Here is an 18,004-nt window from a genome sequence, read left to right as displayed (position 1 = left end):
CCACAGATGTTTCCTCTCTGCCAAAAAAATCCCCTTGTGTGCCTCAGTGGCCCTTGCTGCTGCCTCCAGATGACCACTGGCATGTGGGGATGGGTGATGAGCTTTAAAAACACCTACTAAAACAGCTCAGTTTCACCAGCCAGTGAGGGGCTGGGAGGGTGTCTGATTTTTTTCTTTCTTCCTGGCTTTCCTGTTGATTTTTTTTTATTATTTTTTTCCATTTTTTTCTATTTTTTTTTTCCCTCTGCAAAGAAAGCCCCTTTTCCCTGGACCTGTCAGAAAATAGGTGCTGCCTGGTTTGATGCCATTTCTGTTGGGGCTCAGAGCTGAATCACTGAAAATGTTTAGGAACTGGGTTTATTTCTCTGGGCTTCAATGCTTGTTGGTGAGTGAAGAAAGCTCATGTTAGGCCTGCTGAGACATGTGAAATTCATGCTTTTGTTAGGCTGGGAGACTTGTGATGCCTACCTTAAATAGAGCAAATAAAAGTAAAATGGAAATGAATGTGCTGGCCAATGAGGATAGGATGAAAATTCCCCAATTCTAGGTTCTCCCTGTTGCAGAGTGAGCACACAGTGCATGTCCTCAGAGGTGTGGTGGTGGATGTGCTGGGAGAACCTGGGCATTTAAAGGCTCATCCAGGAAGGGCTGCTGCCTTTCTTAATAGGGTTATCTAATTTCTTTCTTCTCACTGACAAACAGTAAATTTTATATGAATCAGCCCAGGGTGCCAAACTGGTGCCCAGATATTCCTCTCTCTGTGTGGAGGTGTCCTTGACCTCAGTCCTCTTTGCTCACAGACTGAGCTGGTTTCCAGGCAAGGCCACCTTTTCCCCTGCTAAAGAATATATCCTATAAAGGCAAGGCAAAACTTATTGTCATTGGGAGACATGGCTGCAGGAGGGCTGGCACACACTGCTTTTTTACTGATTTCTGTGATAAGTTGTTGCATAGTACAATGCTATTTCTATTTTGCATAGCGACAAAGAACAAAAAACAAAGTTGCAGTGACAATCATTTGATTAGGAAAAGCTCCAGAACACAAGCAGGACCTCCAGGAAAAAGCTTTGATTTAAAATCAACACTTGTATAAATCATTTAGATTAGTTAATGTAAGTTTAATAGTGATGACCAGCTCTAAAACTGGGGTGATAAGGTGGTTAATCAGATTAATTAAGGAATCTCCTTGATTTTTGTGTGTTCTGGTTTGCCTGTTTGTCCTCTACACAGGATTTTAGAATGGGCTGTCATTGTTTGACTGAGGACCTAAGCCAAATCAATGAACATTAGCACTGTTTCATTAACAATTTAGTTCGTAATTTCTGTTGTAGGGTCAGTGGTATGATATGACCAAGGAAAAAGTAAAAATACTCAACCAGTTACTTCTGCAGAGCATCATATAAGAGAAGTCAGGAGACCAGACAAGTTGATTGGGAAGTGAAAGTAATTTCTTTTTTCTCCCAAACCTACAGATAAGTTTTATTTTACTCACAGCTAAGATTACAGGGCTCTGATTGCTGTTGAACTCCAACATAAGTTGTTTATGACTGAGGTTTATATTTATATACTAGGGCCAGCCTAGGTCTCTATTTAATTAATGTCAAATAATTAGTTGAAAACAGGAGCAAAGAGACATGAGACAAAATTCTGCAGGGATGAGAAGAGTAACAAGGATTCACCTGGTTTTGATGAGGGCTTAGCAGGGGGTGAATTTAGGAGGAATTTTCTCTGCTTTCTTACATCCATTTGCCAGAGAAGGAACGGGAAACGAGAGGGAGCTGAGGCACCAGAACAGGCTGAGTTTTGGACACGTTTGATTTCCCAGTCACTTTGTGGAAAACTCTCAGGGGCTTTTTCCCAGCTAAGAACTCTTCAGTTCCTCAGTTCCACAGCAGACATTGCTGGATGTGCCCAGCACTGAGAGGCTGGAGCTGCTCTGGGGATGCTGCCGTGGTGGGTGACACAAAAGGAGCCCCAGGATGGCTGTGCCCTGACAGATCCATTGCTCTGCTGCCCATGGTGTCTCCCAGTGCTCCAGAGGAACATCCATTGCCAGGGATGACACCACATCCCTGAGGATGAGCAGCTGCCGTTGGATCCCTGTGAGGAGTCAGTGATGCCAACTAAGGGGCGACACCAAACTTTGCCACAGCACCGCTCTCTCTTCCCGTTCCCAACCCTTGAAGGATTGCATTAAAATTTTCCATTCCATTTTCATACCCAAGAATGGAAAGTTTCAATGAAGGTCTCAAAATTTAGTTGCAAATTACCAGCATTGTTTTTCAAACAGAGGGGAAAAGACCACGTTGAGGCTGCAGCACGCAGCTTTTCCGGTGTGAAGCTGTGGTTTGTGAGCCCCTTGCTGCCCCCCTTCTCTTTGCAGAGCTGCAGCCCTCAAAGGGGTTTGCAGAATGTCAAGTGCAGCAGCCACCAAGCAGGCACTCACGCTGTTTTTCCACTGTAGCCACGTGTTTCCAACTTGGTAGCCAATACTGCCCACTGCTCTGGGGGCTCTGTGTGCACGTCACTTACCTGAAAATCCAGAATGCAAACCACAAACCCTCCTGTGCTCTCACCTCTCCTTGGTGCAGCCCTTTTACTGACCATGGGGTGGAAACTCTCCAGAATCTCCAGGCTTGCTGGTACCTCAGATGAAGGTTTGATAGGAGACCTGGATGTGCTGTGAGTTTTCCTTGTGGGAAACTTCCTCTTGGATCAGTAAATCAGCAATTTGTGGTGGTATCTTTTGGGGACTGGTGGCAATGTACCCTGCCAGAGCCCCAGCTGCAGTTAACAGTGGACAGGCTGGTTTTCTGTCTCTTTAATCTAAATACCACAGATTCAAACTAGAATTAAAAACAAACTTTGTTTTTCTAACTCTACATAGACTTGAGAAAAGGTAAATTTTCTGCTTGGCTCCAACGTATTGGTTTTTTTTGGTCTGAACTGTTCAAGTAGGTGAACTGGTCTCATTTTCTCATTTCCAATCCTCACAGTCAGCTTTCTGTTGGGCTCAAGGCACTGTTTGATTGTTGTCCTCTGAGTTCAGCTCCCTTCCAGGGTCTCACAGCCCTGGTGCAATCCCCACAGCTGATGTCTTCTGTCACCAGTCCAGGGTCCTGCCATGTCTGGTCTCCTTCTTTGCTGCACTCTGACCTCCTCCCCCAACCACCCTGGGCAGGAAATCCTGGTGGAGATCCCTCAGGGAGTTTCTGGGTCCATCTGTGTGGGGCAGGAGGGCTTGCCCAAAGCAGGGTATAGCTGTGCATCTTTACTGTTAAAGTCTTTGAACTGATTTCCACAGCAGGTCACAGCTAATGGAAATGGAAGAAAGGTTCCCACATTTGTTCTCCACCTCTCCTGCTGGCAGGATGGAAACCCATGGCTTGCTGCAGACAGCTTGTGGTCCTATTAATAGTGTTTGCTGGCTTGTACAGCTTATTTCTTCTCAATTTTGCATTCATTTGAAAAAACCCAACCCCCTCTGTTGATTTAGACCTGTAAGATGCAGCCTTTAGCCACAACACCCTGCTCAAAAGGGGCATCAAGAAGCAGCAGCTGGTTTAATGCTCTCCTGCCATCCACAAAACAAACTAGATTTGGTGTTGAGTTCACTTTTAACAGCCTGATCCCCACCAGCCCTGCAAGAGAAGTGTGTGATTATTCTTCCCAAGCCTGTTATCCTGCAGGCACCACTGCACTTCCTGTCAAATCATGTCTGAAACAAATCCTGCAAACTTTATTTTTATGCACATTAATTTCTTTCCACTTATTGTAAATATAGAACTGCAGAAGTATTTTATAGAGACTGAAATTTGGAATAGGTGAAGCGTTGTGTGAAAGGAAAGCCAGCCCTGACTTGCCTATAAAATTTGAGTTAAGACAGGTACTACCATGGGAATATCAACTCTTTTCCTAGCAGGAAAAGCAAATTGGATGTCAGCAGGTAGGAAGGAAATGAGATGTAAACCAGAGAGCACAGCTTTGCCATTGTATGGTCCAATGCACTGCATAAATCCTGAATGCTGTGTTCTTCTCACCCCTCATCTCACAGAGGGGACTCAAATAAGAAGTAGTAGAGCAAGGAAAGGTTCAGAGCAGGACAAAATGTAGGATCAGAGGTCTGGGATGGATTTTGTTTGTCAAGCTAGGACTCTTTACCCTGAAAACATCTTTTAAATGGATTCACACTAAAGGTCTCCAAGGTAAGGAGGGGACAGGCATTGATTATTCCCTGCCTTTTCCAATATGGAAAGGAAGGGGCAGCAGGTGAAGCTGATGTTGGATGAGGCTGAAAGCCAAAGAAATCCTCCACCCTGGGATGTCCCTGACAAAGGACACTGTGGGTGCAGAGCTTGGACAAATGCTTGGGAGAGGCTCATTGTGGGTTACTCAATAGACAGCTACAGAATCAGGAAATCTATTTAGTTAAAAATGGACTGAACATTAAGGGAGAGTGTCATATATGATTTTCTTGTCATTATTACTTAGCCATGTGTTCACAGCCAGTGCTGGAGACAGGATGGTTTTCTGCATGGACCTTTGCTTTGAACCAAAGCTGTCATTTTTATATTCTTAAATGTGAGATCTCATTACAATGTGTCATTTTAAGGAAGCCATTTGTTACAAAACTCCACATCCATTTCCTCTGAAATGCTATTAATTTTCCAATTATCTCATTCTTTAATGCTGGGCACTTTAATCTTCCTTAGCTGCTCACCCTGCACAAGGACATTATCCCAGCAACAGATCCTGTGGCTTTTCACAGGAGAACATTTTTCCCTCTTGGAAAAGGGATAATGGCCAGGAAAGATGTTTGACCCTGCCTCAGTTTGTGTTCCAGCTTTAGGAAAGCAAGGAGTGACCCAGGTTTGGGGACCAGGAGAATTTGCACAGAGGCAGCTTCCTTCCCCTGGCATTTCCTTGGGGATGTCACCTTGGGCTCTGCACAGTGGGATGTGACCCATGTTTTTAATTGTATCAAAATTATCATGGCTATGGCAGTGATGGGTGTCAGATTAAAATGACAGGACCTGAGGAAAGGCATCAATTACAGTAATGGCTGTTCCACCACTGCTCTGACTCATTTCCTCCTGCATCCAGGTGACTTCAGACATGTATTTTAATAACAGGAATGTCATTTGCAGCTCATTGCTTAGGGCAGGAATATACAACCCCAGCCCCTGGGAATATTTTGTGTCAATTTTTTAAGTGACTGAGAGGAAATACCCAACCTTAAATTTTGCATTCAGTGTTGGTGTTAAGGCATAATGTTTTGATGCCCCAGAGCTGGGCATTAGTGCAGCCCAGCACCTCTCCCTAAGACATCAGTCAGTGAGTTTACCTCGTGCTTGTGCTGGATGATTGCACTTGGGCTTTGTTGAAGAGTGGCAGCAGCTCTTCTGTGACCCTGCCTGTAAGCCAGGAGCCCCCAGAGCTCAGCATCTCATCCCTGGTGTGCCTGAAGAGGGGTCAGGTATTGACAGGACCAGGGGAGCTGGCCTCAGGTTGAGGCAAGGGAGGTTCAGTTGGATCTTAGGAAAAATTTCTTCACTGAAGGAGTGGCTAAGAATTGGAACAGGGCAGTGGTGAAAGTGCCCAAAAACAAGCAGACATTGCACTTTGGCACTGAGGCATTGGGTCAGAGGTTGGACTTGATGATCCTGGAGGTCATTTCCAGCTGAAAGGATTCTCTGTGCTGTGGTGGCACTCAGCTGTGGTGCTGCCATGGGGAAGAGCAGCATGCACCCAGCTCCCCTGAGGATGCTGTGCCTCTCCCCAGGGGCAGCTGCCCTCCAGGAAGGTTTTGTGCCGCGTTTCACGCTGCCTGCAGAGCCCACAGCCCGGCAGGATGTGTGCTGGGTGAGATCACACGCCCAGCTCTGGGCACAGAGACGTCTCCTAAGGCACAGCACTCCTCCCTGCTGGGCCTGTGGGCAGGGAGGGTGGTTGCACACCAGATTTTGGTGCCTGGCCCCCAGGCTGGATGCTTTCACCAGCAGCAGAGAAGAGGAGCAGCAGAGGCAGCGTGGCTGGCAGCTGGGGCAGGGTCAGAGGAGGGGCTGGGGCTGGCAGGGTGCCCGTGGTGGCTGGCACAGCCTGTGGGCTCAGCACAGAATCTCAGAATTGCTGGAAAAGGACTTTCAGGTCACTGAGCCCAGCCCTGACCCAGCACTGCCAAGGGCACCCAAGCACGTCCCTGAGTGGCACAGCTCATGTCTTTTAAACCCCTCCAGGGATGGGGACTCCACACCTTCTTCCACATTTCTTCACTTCTTTCAGTGAAGAAATTTTTCCTAATACCTGATCTGAAAATCCCCTCAGAGCATTTCCTCTTGTCCTGACTTTTCTTTGGAGGTGTCCATTGCTCCCAATGTCCTGCAGAAGGAATTCCAGAATTTTTTTGGTATTTCCCAGCAAAGCTCAAGCCCTTGAAAAAAAAAAAAAATCAGTATTGCAAAACTTCTCCAAATTTCTCCAGGATCAAGTTTTTTGCTGCCTGATGGAGAGGCTCAGTCCAGAGCAAGACAAAACTTAGCTCTGACTCATTGCTTGGGCCAAGGAGACAAACTCTGAGGTGGCTGTGCCAAGCTGGCTGCCTGAGAGCTCCCTCCAATCCAGGGAGCTTTTGGGAGAGGATGAAGAGGGCTTTTGTCACCCTGGTATTTTCTGAAAAATCCTCTTTGCCAGGATTTCTTCTCCTGGGAAGCTGAGAAGCCTCAGGGAGGAATGAAAACAATAATTATCTGATTGCTGCTCCTGTGTTTGCTGCTTTGGAATGTGGCTTGGACATTCTTCACCAACAGGTGCATGTTTGATTGGTTCCATGTGAATTGTTTTAACTTAATGACCAATCACAGCCAGCTGTGTCAGACTCTGAGGAGTCAGTCACGAGTTTTCCTTATCATTCTTGTTAAGCCTTCTGTCTGTATCCTTCTTTTCCTTTAGTATACTTTTAGTATAGCATTCTTTGATATTATAATATAATATAATATAATATAATATAATATAATATAATATAATATAATATAATATAATATAATATAATATAATATAATATAATATAATATAATATAATATAATATAATATAATATAATATAATATAATATAATATAATATAATATAATATAATAATATCAATCAGCCTTCTGAGAGCATGGAGTCAGATTCTCATCTCCCACCTCTTCCTGGGGACCCTCACAAACACCCCTGGCTTTGCCATCTGAACAAGTTTCCTTTGCTTATTGACTTCCAGCTGAGCCATTCATCTTAGGGATTTGGGGGTTTACTATTAAGTGAACAAAAATTTTTTTCTGTGTGAGATCCCTGTTGCAGCAGCACTTAGATATGTTGTACTTGGCAGAGAAAAGATTCTGAGCTGATGTCATCACTGGGGTTTTTTTTGGAGTGTTTCATATCTGGTTTTCATTTATTACCCAGATCAGAAAGTGTAAATAGCAATAATGATACTCTGTCTCTTAAAAGTGTGATGCAGCCCCCTTTCATGCACATGTGCATCTTACAGGCTAACTGAGAAATTGAACTTTAGTAGAAAAACACAAATGCCTAAGGAGGAATGTTAAAGGCTTCTGTCATCTTGCAAACATTTAAATCATTGGTGGGTTTTGCTTCATGTGAAAGAACCTCTGGTGTTTGAACTCAAATTAACCTTTCTCACAGCAAGGTAGTAGAGGAGCAAAATACAAACCTTATAAAATTCATTTTTGGCTTAGTCCAATATGTGTTCCACTTAAATGAAAGCTGGAATAACAAATATTTGTTTATAATCCCCCAGAAGCTGCAGAGCTCACCCTGAGTGCACTCATTATAGATATAGTGATATACACAATTACTTGTTATTTCAGCAAATACTATATACTTTAATATCCAGAAATTATATTAAACAATAATAATATATTTAAAATCACAATTTCTTGTTTATATAAACCAGAAATTTAATACATTGCTTGTTTTGGCTTATTGAAGCCCAGAGAAATCAGGGCAAAAAGTACTAATGCTACCTAGAGGAAATTCTTTTATTCCTAGAGGGGATTTTTTTGGGGATTTTCTTGTAGTTTCTGGGACACTTCTGATTTTACACAGGGACAGAAAAAGACATTTAGAAATTCCCACTTAACAGACCTGACCTGAATGCTTGGAAGTCCTGCTGTGAATCCATTTCTCCTGCCAGGACAACATGTTTAGTAAACAGCTGCAGTGCATGGAGCTGTTCTGGGGGAGGATAAATCTGAAGGAATTTAAACAGCACCCATGGATAAAATGTCTCCTTTTTTCTTTTGCACAGATTTCAAGTTGAATAATTTAGTAGAGGTGTTATTCAGCCTTTCTCTGTTACTGTGCCTTACTCAGCAGTTTATAACTGAAAAAATGTTTTTTGTATATTAGGAGCTTTAAACTCATAGATAATTTCACTCTTCTGTCAATAATTTGCTTTCAGTTGAACGTTTCAGCTGCACCTGATTTGATTTACTTTTCTGTATCATAAAAACACAGACCATCTGCATAAAAATGACTGAGCAGTTTAAAAGAAAAAAGAAAAATTGAGCACTTCCAATATTAGATTAACAACTGAGATATTCTGTAAAGACTGGCAAATTTTTAAAAATGCATTTACAGAACTGTAGCAAAACCATGAAGACTATTCACTGCAATGCCTGAAGTACCTGCATTTCTGCTCTGTATCTACATCCTTTAAACAGTTTAATGCTTTCAAGATCTGCACTGTTCATTGAGAGAATGACTGGATTGTATTTTTACAATATAGAATATGAATTCAATATATTGTTTGTACATAGTCTATATATTCTGTATATAATATCTGTTCTGTAACATGTTCTACTCAAATAAATAATATATACTGTAAAATATAAAAGAAATAGTAGTAATAATAAACCAGACTATTGCAACATATAATTTTTGATCTCTTTTACAATTGCTTGCCCATTGATTTGTGAGGATGAGCACAACATAGGTGAAATTTTCTTCTTGAACCCATACATGTGCAGAACCCTCCTTGTCCTTTTGCCTTTGTCCAAATTTTGTGGTGTCTCCTTTTGTAATTTAAGAGGAAATAGTTTATTTTCATTTGAAGCAAGATATTTGGGTTATATCTATAAATTCCTGTTATTTTTCCTTCTAGGTATGGCTGCTCCTTGATGCAGGCAGGATGGTGACAGTGGGAGACAGGAGAAGGCTGATCCATCGTTGGAAGGAGTCAAGGGATAAATTAGGGACCCTCCTGTGCCAGGATAGGGTGGCAGAAGTGACACTGTGATGGACAGTGCTGTCACCTGTATCTCTGTCTCTCCAGGGATCCAGGGATCAGGAGGTTACAGAGATGCACAGAAACACTTTCCCATCATTTCCAAGGTGGGAATGCTGTGCCACTGGCATGTGAACAGAGCATGGCATCCCTGACCCTTGGCTGGCACCATCACTGCCCTCTCAGCAAAGAAGCTGCAGAGATCAGGGAGCTGGGATCATTTTCTCAGCATCTTTCCACTGGTGTTTCTGTTTTGTGCTTATTTGTGCCCTGGGGAAAAAAAAGTCCACAAAATGGGAATCTATTTTTATCAGCTCTTAAAATTGTGAAACCTGCTGCTAAAATCTCTCCCAGTTTTACTGCCTAAAGCACTCTATTGATGATTATAGAAATTACTATTATTCTTTCATCATTTCTACCAGAAAACTGCCCAAATGTCTCTTTCACAGGCCAGACAACATTTTTGGCTGTTGCTGTCCTCTCCTGTTTTCACTGCACACAGGTGATGGAGAGTCTGGGTGGGTTTTAGTTTTGCTTTTTTATTTTTCCCCAAATACAAAGGAAAAGTGAAGACGAATTGGAGGGCTCAGACATTGACCAAATTCTTTGCTGTGGGTGAGCAGAGAGCCAAGGAATAAATCCCTCTCCTTTGTGTTTGTGTTATTGGAGTTGGGATAAGTGTCTGAAATCTATCTAGACAAGAAGGTGCTGTCCTGGGGAGGGGTTCCAGTCAAGGTCAGGCACTGTGAGGATGTCCTGAGTGTGGAGAGTGAGGAGCAGGAGTGGACTGGGCAGGGTTTTACCTTCCTGTGGGAGAGGAGGGTTGGGCTGTGCTGTATTTGCTGCTTGGCCATGGGAGGTGGGAGAGCTGAGCAAGGTGTGGACATTAAGGTCAGGACACCTCAAGTGTGAAAAAGGGAGCTGGGATTTCAAAAGGAGCTGCAGGCAGAGGGAAAGCCCCTGTGTTTTAAAGAATAAACCTTTGCTCATGGGAAGTTTCAAAGGGTTTTTCTTACATCTGTCATGAAAAATGTACGTGCCATAAAAACTCTCTGCTTCTGAGGCAAAGCTCTGCTCACTACTTGCAGGGTAGGAAAACGATGGTCTCAGTTAATCTGGGCTCTCACAGAGGATAAATTGTGATGTGTGGGAGTCAGAGATGCTCAGAGTGCCCTCCCTGCTGCACCTGGGGTGGGGTCTCGTGCTGGTGTCCCCACAGCCACCAGCTGGGTGCCCTGAGAGCTTGGGTGAGTGTCACAGCTTGGGGAAAGCTGGCTCAGCATGAGCCCCTGCCAGCTTTGTTTATCCACTGCATCACTTAGGGGAAGCACCAACAGCTGGGCTTGAGACCAAGCTCTGCAGAAAATTCAGTATTAGAGTGGAAAGCAGCAGCAGCTGTGGCTGGGAGGGAAGGGAGGGGAAGGTCAGAGTGATGCTGCTGTGCCACTGAGATGCTTTCACCCACAAGCTCACCCCAAGACTGTGCCAGCCCCACCCTGGGGACTCTGGGCCCCCTTGCCCTTGCCCTCCCTGTAGCTGACACACTGCTGGTGCCTGTGTGTGAGCAGATGTGAGGCTGGGGTGCACCTGGGAGCCAGTGCTGGCTGCCTGTGCTCAGCTTCCAGCCCCAGCTCTGCCTTGGCACCCTGGGCAGCAGCTGAGCCTTGTTGCCACCCCTGGGGAGACCCTCCCTGCCTCTGGCATCCCTGGGGGCTCAGCGTGCAGGGCTGTCACACAGGGCTCGGGTGTCCCCTGGGGCTCAGCACACCCAGGCATCGCTCAGGGCAGTTCCCAGTGCCATGCTGGGCTCAGGGCCAGCCCCTGGCGGCCTCTGTTTGCTCTCAGAGGTGCTGTTGACCTTCAGGCTGTGCCAAGTGTTTGGCCTTGTGTGCATGGCTTTGTCTGGTTTTGCTCTCCCACCCCTGGCTGTTTGCAGTCTCCTGTGGGAGAAGACACCCTCCCAGTTCTGCTCACCCCTGGAGCTTTGGCAATGCTTTAACTCTTTCTTGGTTGGGGGCTGTGGTTCCTGCTTGCCACACAGCCCTGTGGACCAAAAGACAGCAGCCTGCAGAACAAAATAACTGAGTGATATTTTCACTTTCGGTATTGAATAAACCTGCACAAGGTCTTTGCAAGTTGCCTCTGCCCCATCCCTGCTGGTTGCTCTCAAAGTTACCAGATTTTATCAATCAGTATTAACAGGAGCTAAAAAAGCCCCTTTGTGCTGTCCTACAGATGAACACAGAGAGCCAAGGAGCTTCTCCACAGCTTTCCAGCCCACCTGAGTCCCTTTGGTATCGTGGATATTTTTGTCCCCAACGAGGGGAGAGAATGATGTATCTGACTCCATCTTATCAGAAGGCTAATTAATGACTTTATTATACTCTATTATTCTATATTATGTTACACTATAGTACATTACATCTAAACTGAATCTGCCAAGCACACAACTGCTCTGACTCTTGTGACTGTCACTTGATAGTCCACACGCACACACACACACACACTTGGCCCTGATAGCCCAAGGAAACAAAACCCCATCACTCTGAGTGAACAATCTCCACATTGCATTCTACTTTGGCACAGCAAATAAGAATTGTGTTTTCTTTCTCTGATGTTCAGAGATTGTGAAACCCAGAAATATTTTTGGGAAGAACTGTGCCTTGCTTTTCTCTGTGATGAGAAATGTGGTGACACTTTGGTATGAGCTCCTTTCCCCCTGTGCAGAGCCAGCCGTGGCATTTGCCCTGCTCAGTGTCCTTTGGGAAGTGCTCAGGATGCTGCAGAATCCAGCTTGGTCCTTTTGCCAGCTGTTGTGTCCAGGAGAATGCTGAAGTCATGCAGGAAAGAAATGTCTCTTTTGTGGAACGAGCCCACGTCTGTTCCCCTGGGTCATGTGCAGGCAGTGCTCAGCCTCATGCAGGGGAGGGTCCGTGGCTCCTCCCTGCCTGTCTGAGGCAGGGGGGGCAGTGGGATTTACTGGAATTTACTGGGATTTACTGAGGTTTACTGGGATTTACTGGGATTTACTGGGATTTACTGGGATTTACTGGGATTACTGCCTGTGGATGCGAAGCCACAGCCTTCGCCGCAGACCTGGGAAGAGACAAGAGACAGCGTCCGTCAGTCCTGGGACCCCTCCTGGCTCTCTGTGCCCTCCTGGGCTGCCCCAGGGCCCGGCACCCTCAGGAGGCTGGCAGGAAACTCACGGTGCAGGCGGTAGGCAGTGGGGACCAGGCTCAGCAGGAGCAGCAGGGCACCAGCAGCCAGGGGGATCCAGACCAGGGGACTGCAGGCACCTGGGGAGAGGACAGGACTCAGCAGCTGCACCCCCTGCCCCAGCAGCTTTGGGGTGGGGAAGGGAGAAGGGCAAGGCAGGCCCTCAGAGGGGGGTGAGGATGTGACCATCACCCTGGGCTAACCTTTGAAGGATGCACCACAGAACCACAGGGTGGGTAAAGTTGGAAGAGGCCACAGTGGGTCACCTGGGCCAACCCCCCTGGGCCAGCACCCCAAGAGCCCAGCAAAGCCCTTTTTCCAGGAGCTGAGACAGTGCCATACCTTCCCTACTGGCAGCTTTCCTTTTGGTTGTCCGTGGCACAGGCTTTTTGGACACTGCTGTCTGCGTGGGCTTTGAAGGCAAAGCATCAACTGGGGAGAAGGAGAAAAAGAGGATGGTGAGCGTTGCAGAGGGTGCAGAGAAATCTCCAACAGCAGCCCAGAGGGGCTGGAAAGTTTGTGCCTTGCAACAAACCCCATAGAGTGACCCCTGCAAAGGGTTGTGTCACTCAGAGAGACGAGTGACACAGCTTGACCTGAGCCTCTTGGGGCTCACAGAAGTTACCAAGAGCTTTTAAAAGTGTTAATAAAATAATGTACCAGGTACAGAAATGCAGGGAAAACCCCCAAACTTGCTTCAGTGACATTTACTGCTGAGCCTTATCTCAGCAGAATTGCACAAAATCACAGGTAGCAGATTTCAGCAGCACTGGGATGTTTTAAGGGATCCCTAGATCTTTTCCTTATTCACATTGCTCTAATCTTTGCTCAACATTTGATTTATTTTTTTTCTGATAGAATGAGGGTAGGATTTATTATGGTGTATCTAAATTGCAATGGAACACATTTGTTTCTGAATAAAGTTGGTCAAGAAAATATGCCAGTAATGTCATTAAATAGCTGCATGTCTGACTGCTCAGACCATATTTATTCAACATTTTAGGTGACTGAGAACTATTTTTTTCTATTTCTATCCAGGATATAAGTTCCTACAGAAACTACCATTCTTTTACATGAAAAGCTGAGACATCACAGCTCTGAGGTTTATCTGGACAACTTCTCCCTCAAATTATGATAGACTTAGGGAAAAGAAACTTAAACACAATTTGTTTTATCATGAGAACAAAAAGGAAAACAAAGAAAATATCCAGCAAAGCCTAAGTCTTCCCAGAGCACCTGCTGCTGTTTACTTTTTAATTGGTGTCCTTGATCAAGCTGCATTTCAAGCCTGTTTTTCATGCTTTGCACAGAGATATGTGCCCAGCTGTTAAAAAACAATTCTCCTTTATCTTAAACCAGCTTTTCTCTGAGCCTGCAAGAATCCAAAAGGGATTTCTCATCCAGTTCAAGGTACAGTGTATTTGCAAAAAAAAAACCCAGAAAAACTGGGACACTGGGTTTGCTTTAGAGCCAGAAGTAGCATTTCAGTTAAATAAGTTATTTGTATCTTAGTTAAATAAGTTATTTGTCTCCCTAAAAGCCTGCAAAAATAGAGGCTGAATCCCACTTCAAATACATTAGTTTTTCTGCATCAACAACTGCTCTGTGGTCAAAAGGAAAATGGACTGAAAAGAGCTTCTGTATGACCCAGATGTCTGTAAAGCCTCTCTCCTCCCACGACACCTGCAGAAAACTGCTATTCCTGTTTGGATCTCCCAGGGACAGTGGGCTGTGAGCCTTCAGGAATAAATCCCATTTCAGTTTGGTTTTTTTTTTGAAGGGGTGGTCGTGAAAGCTGCCATCAGATCCACCCCAGAGATGTGAGGGGTGATGCTCTCTGGCCATCATGCTGCTCTTGTCACTTGGAGTGAGGGGAAGGAGGAATTATGGCATGGAAGGTCCTGTGAGCTGAGCAGGGCACAGAATGAGAAAAACACAGGGCATGGCAATACCAGCTCCTCCCATGGAAATCCTAAAGCATTAGGAGCAATGCTGTGCTCAAGGCATGCCCACAGCAGAGCAACTGCTGATGACAAAAGGACTATCACATGAAGCTGACCTAAATTTGAGCTATTTTCTATATTTTCTGCCTTATCTGGTCTCATAGAAAAATCCCAGAGCCCCAACCTTGCAACCCAAAACTGGGAAGAATCTCCCCAAACAAACCACCCCTTTCCCAAGCTCATCACAGCCTGCTGGTGGCAGGTTTTGGAAGCCCAAGGGTGCTGCTTACCCACTGTGAGCTGTGTGCCACCGCCCATGAGGAGCTGGGAGGACTGGGACATGGAGCAGTAGTAGATGCCGCTGTCTGAGGGATGCAGGTGGCTGATGTGCAGGCTGTAGGAGCTCTGGGACCTCGCCTCATGGACACTGAACTTGTCCTGCCTGACATTTGGGCCATATGTGGCTCTGCCCATTGCGTTGGAGAACAACAAGAACTCCAAATGTTGCCTCTCATGGCTCCAGCGGTACCAGTACAGCCCGGCAGGCTCCTTCTTCAGGTCACAGAGGATTTCAGTTTTATTGCTAGTTTGGGTTAGAATATGCCCTGGAGTTTGGGTTGCTAGTAGAGTTGTATAAAAACCTAAGGAAAAAGAGAAATATACAGTTATTTTAATTTCATTGTTTTTCTTTCGTGCAAAACGCAGATTTTCTTTATGGGCTTAATAAAATCCGAGTAGACACACAGACCAGGGGGGTCACATGAGAGAGAAACAGGAGCATTTTTATCAGGATGCTCCCATATTCCCTCAGAGGCCTTTTTGGGTTCCCCTGCTCCTGTTTTGGCCAAATTATACCGGCAGATTTTTCTCTGTAAACACTCATCTAGGAAGGAGGCTCACTGACAGGGATGGAGGGATGGAGGGATGGTTTTGAGGGTGTCCTTGGGGCTGCATGTGCAGGGGAGAGCAGCCCTGCCTGCTCCTGTGAATGCCCCTCTCCTCCCCTCCTTACCTTTCTCATTTTTCAGACATTTCACCCCTTTTTCAAAAAATTTTAGTGCCTCTTAACTGATTTGCCAAATTTTTCTTCTAACAGATACAACAACACTGATAAACATTTCAGGGGCAGAAAAAGAGACCAAAAAACATGCAAAACATGTCAAAATGAGCCAATCTGATATTAGTTCTCAGACAATAATATTTTTCCAAGGAATTTTGAGACATGGGGAAGGAGAGGGAGTGAGGGACAGCAGTGGGGTTCAAAGTTTTGCTTTGGCATCACATGGCCCTGTTTGGGCTTTGCAGCTTTTGGAGAAATTATCTGAGTCTTGTTTGGCCCAGGCAGATGTGAGGGGTGTCTGTGAGAGCGAGGATGTGTCCTTGTGGAAAGGATAACAGGTAACTTGTGATCCCTGCTGTTCAGCAAACAGTCCTGCCAAGCTGCAGATACTCTGAGCCCGAGTGAAAAACAGCCCTCTGGAGATAAGGACACTCCTGCTTCCCCCGTCTCTTTCCCAGGCATGTTTTAGAGCTGTGCAAAAAGCTCAATAATACATGTTTCTTGTCTTTTTTTTTCCTACTTTAAAATGTTCCTTTTTCTCCAAAATCCTGCTTACAGCAGTTTTTTCAGCCTCATGCAGCCCTGTTAACCCAGTGGTGTGGGGATGGGTTGGCACAACCCAAGAACATCTAAAGGCATTAAAGGGGCACAAGGTCCTGATGTCTGCCATGTTCCCAATGGGACAGGCAGAGGAGAGGGCTCTGGTGACTGACAGGGCCCAGAAGCTTCCTCTGTCCCCACCCCAGTGACCCCATTGCTGCCAGAGCTGCAGAACACCAACATTGCAACGCCAAAAGTCCAGTGCTGCGCAGCAGCTGCAGCATTTCACCACATCCTGTGGCTCTGTGCCAACACTAATCTCTCTTTTTATTAAAATACATAATTTTAAGGCTTTAGAGCATAATTCTCTTAGACTTTGTCCTGGCAAACACCTGTGTGGTGTTTTAGGGGATGAAATGTGTGTGGCCATGGCACATGGGGGCTTCAGGGTCTCCTTGAGTGCCCTGAGGTCTGGTTCTGCTGGGCAGAGGAAACATAACTCTACATGAAAAACTTATCCTTGACCTGTTGGAGACACTGCTGTATAAGTCAGAAAAGATGGAAGAGATTCTGGAAGATCTCAGCTCAGTGCCAGTAGTCAAAGCCAGGAGTGAGCTGGGATGGAGACAGAGAAGAAAACTCATCCTCATCATACCTTCAACCCCAAAACCTCTCTGTTCCCTTTCCTGGTGAGTATTCAGGGGGACCATGGGGAATCACGGTGCTTGGCCAGACCGGCCTGCAGCAACTTAAAAATTACCCCTTTTCCTTTTGCATGGGCAAAGCAAAATCCCATTTACTGAGGTTTTCTCAGTGGGTTCCCCACCTCACAGATCTATAGGCTATCAGAACCTGTAAGGCAGAATGGTTTTACAACACACCAATTCCAGCTGTGGCCCTTGGGAAGTACTCAGGCTTTGGATGATTTAGAAAATTTGGTATTTTTTGTGTTACACAGGCAGTGGAGAGAGGAGCTATTTCAACTTCTCCATTAGCAGCTTCCTGCAGCCCATCTGCACTGAGTAAAAACTCTGTGGTGTCTATACCACTGTGTATGGAAATATCAACAGAATATAGAATAGAGTGGAATGGAATGGAATGGAATGGAATGGAATGGAATAGAATAGAATAGAATAGAATAGAATAGAATAGAATAGAATAGAATAGAATAGAATAGAATAGAATATTTCAGTTGGAAGAGACCCACAGCAACCAACTGGTCCCACTTTCTGACCAGTTCAGGGCTGACCAAAACCTAAAGCATGTAATAAATAGCATGACCCAAAATTACTTGCAATAGGTAATTTATAGATCTATACTGTGATGGTATATTTAATCTTCCAGCATCCAGCTGCTGGAGTGTGGTGGAGGAGAGGCTCCAGCAGGATTTTAGGTGCCCTCACCCCTTCAGAGATGTGTCCCTCTTACCTGGGATCTGGAGGCAGATGCAGAGATGGAGCCATGGCCGGGCCATGGTGGCGGACTCGGTGACAGAGGGGTTTTGTGCCAGCTCCCCCTTTCCACTCGCTGTCACCCCTTGGTGGCAGGGCTGGCTTCACCTCAGGAAGTCCTTGCCCCTCTCTGTGCAGATCTCACCAGCAGCTGCCAAGGAGCCTCTGCCACAGCAGCACCTGGAGCCTCAGCCCAGCAGCTTCTCCTGCACCGAGCCCCAAACCCAAGAGTCCATCAGGGCAGCACCCTTTGCTCTTCTCCAGCACTTCACAGGGAACCCTTAAATCCCCTTTAGAAAAATAAAACCAGGAAAACTCACTGATTTTTAATTTCTTCAGATTTCTTCATATTTCACCACTTAGTTATTTCTCCTTATTTTAATCGACTTCTATCCTATAAAAAATTTACAAATGTAGGACCATGGCCTCAAAGATAAAAGAAGGAAAGCAAGAATTTTGTTAGGTTTTCTCCCTGCTGAAATAAAAAAGCATTCAAGACAAGGAAAA

The 18,004-nt window shown here is 45.4% G+C and overlaps 1 protein-coding gene across 1 annotated transcript; it reads right to left on the bottom strand.

Annotated features, from left to right (window-relative positions):
• Positions 1-12,339: 12,339 nt before the first annotated feature.
• On the bottom strand, positions 12,340-17,529 carry CD8B (CD8 subunit beta; the record flags this gene model as incomplete). The annotated part of the gene is made up of 5 exons (XM_084204744.1): positions 17,475-17,529; positions 14,737-15,087; positions 12,846-12,935; positions 12,494-12,583; positions 12,340-12,380 (listed from the first exon to the last, which is right to left on the bottom strand). The coding sequence occupies exons 1-5, from the start codon at positions 17,518-17,520 to the stop codon at positions 12,340-12,342; spliced, it is 618 nt and encodes a 205-aa protein (XP_084060870.1). The 5' UTR covers positions 17,521-17,529.
• Between the last annotated feature and the right edge of the window lie 475 nt (positions 17,530-18,004).

Source organism: Fringilla coelebs, assembly GCF_963513975.1.
Source record: "Fringilla coelebs genome assembly, chromosome: 4".
Taxonomy (NCBI): Eukaryota; Metazoa; Chordata; class Aves; order Passeriformes; family Fringillidae; genus Fringilla; species Fringilla coelebs.
This window is presented reverse-complemented; position numbering and strand designations above follow the sequence as displayed.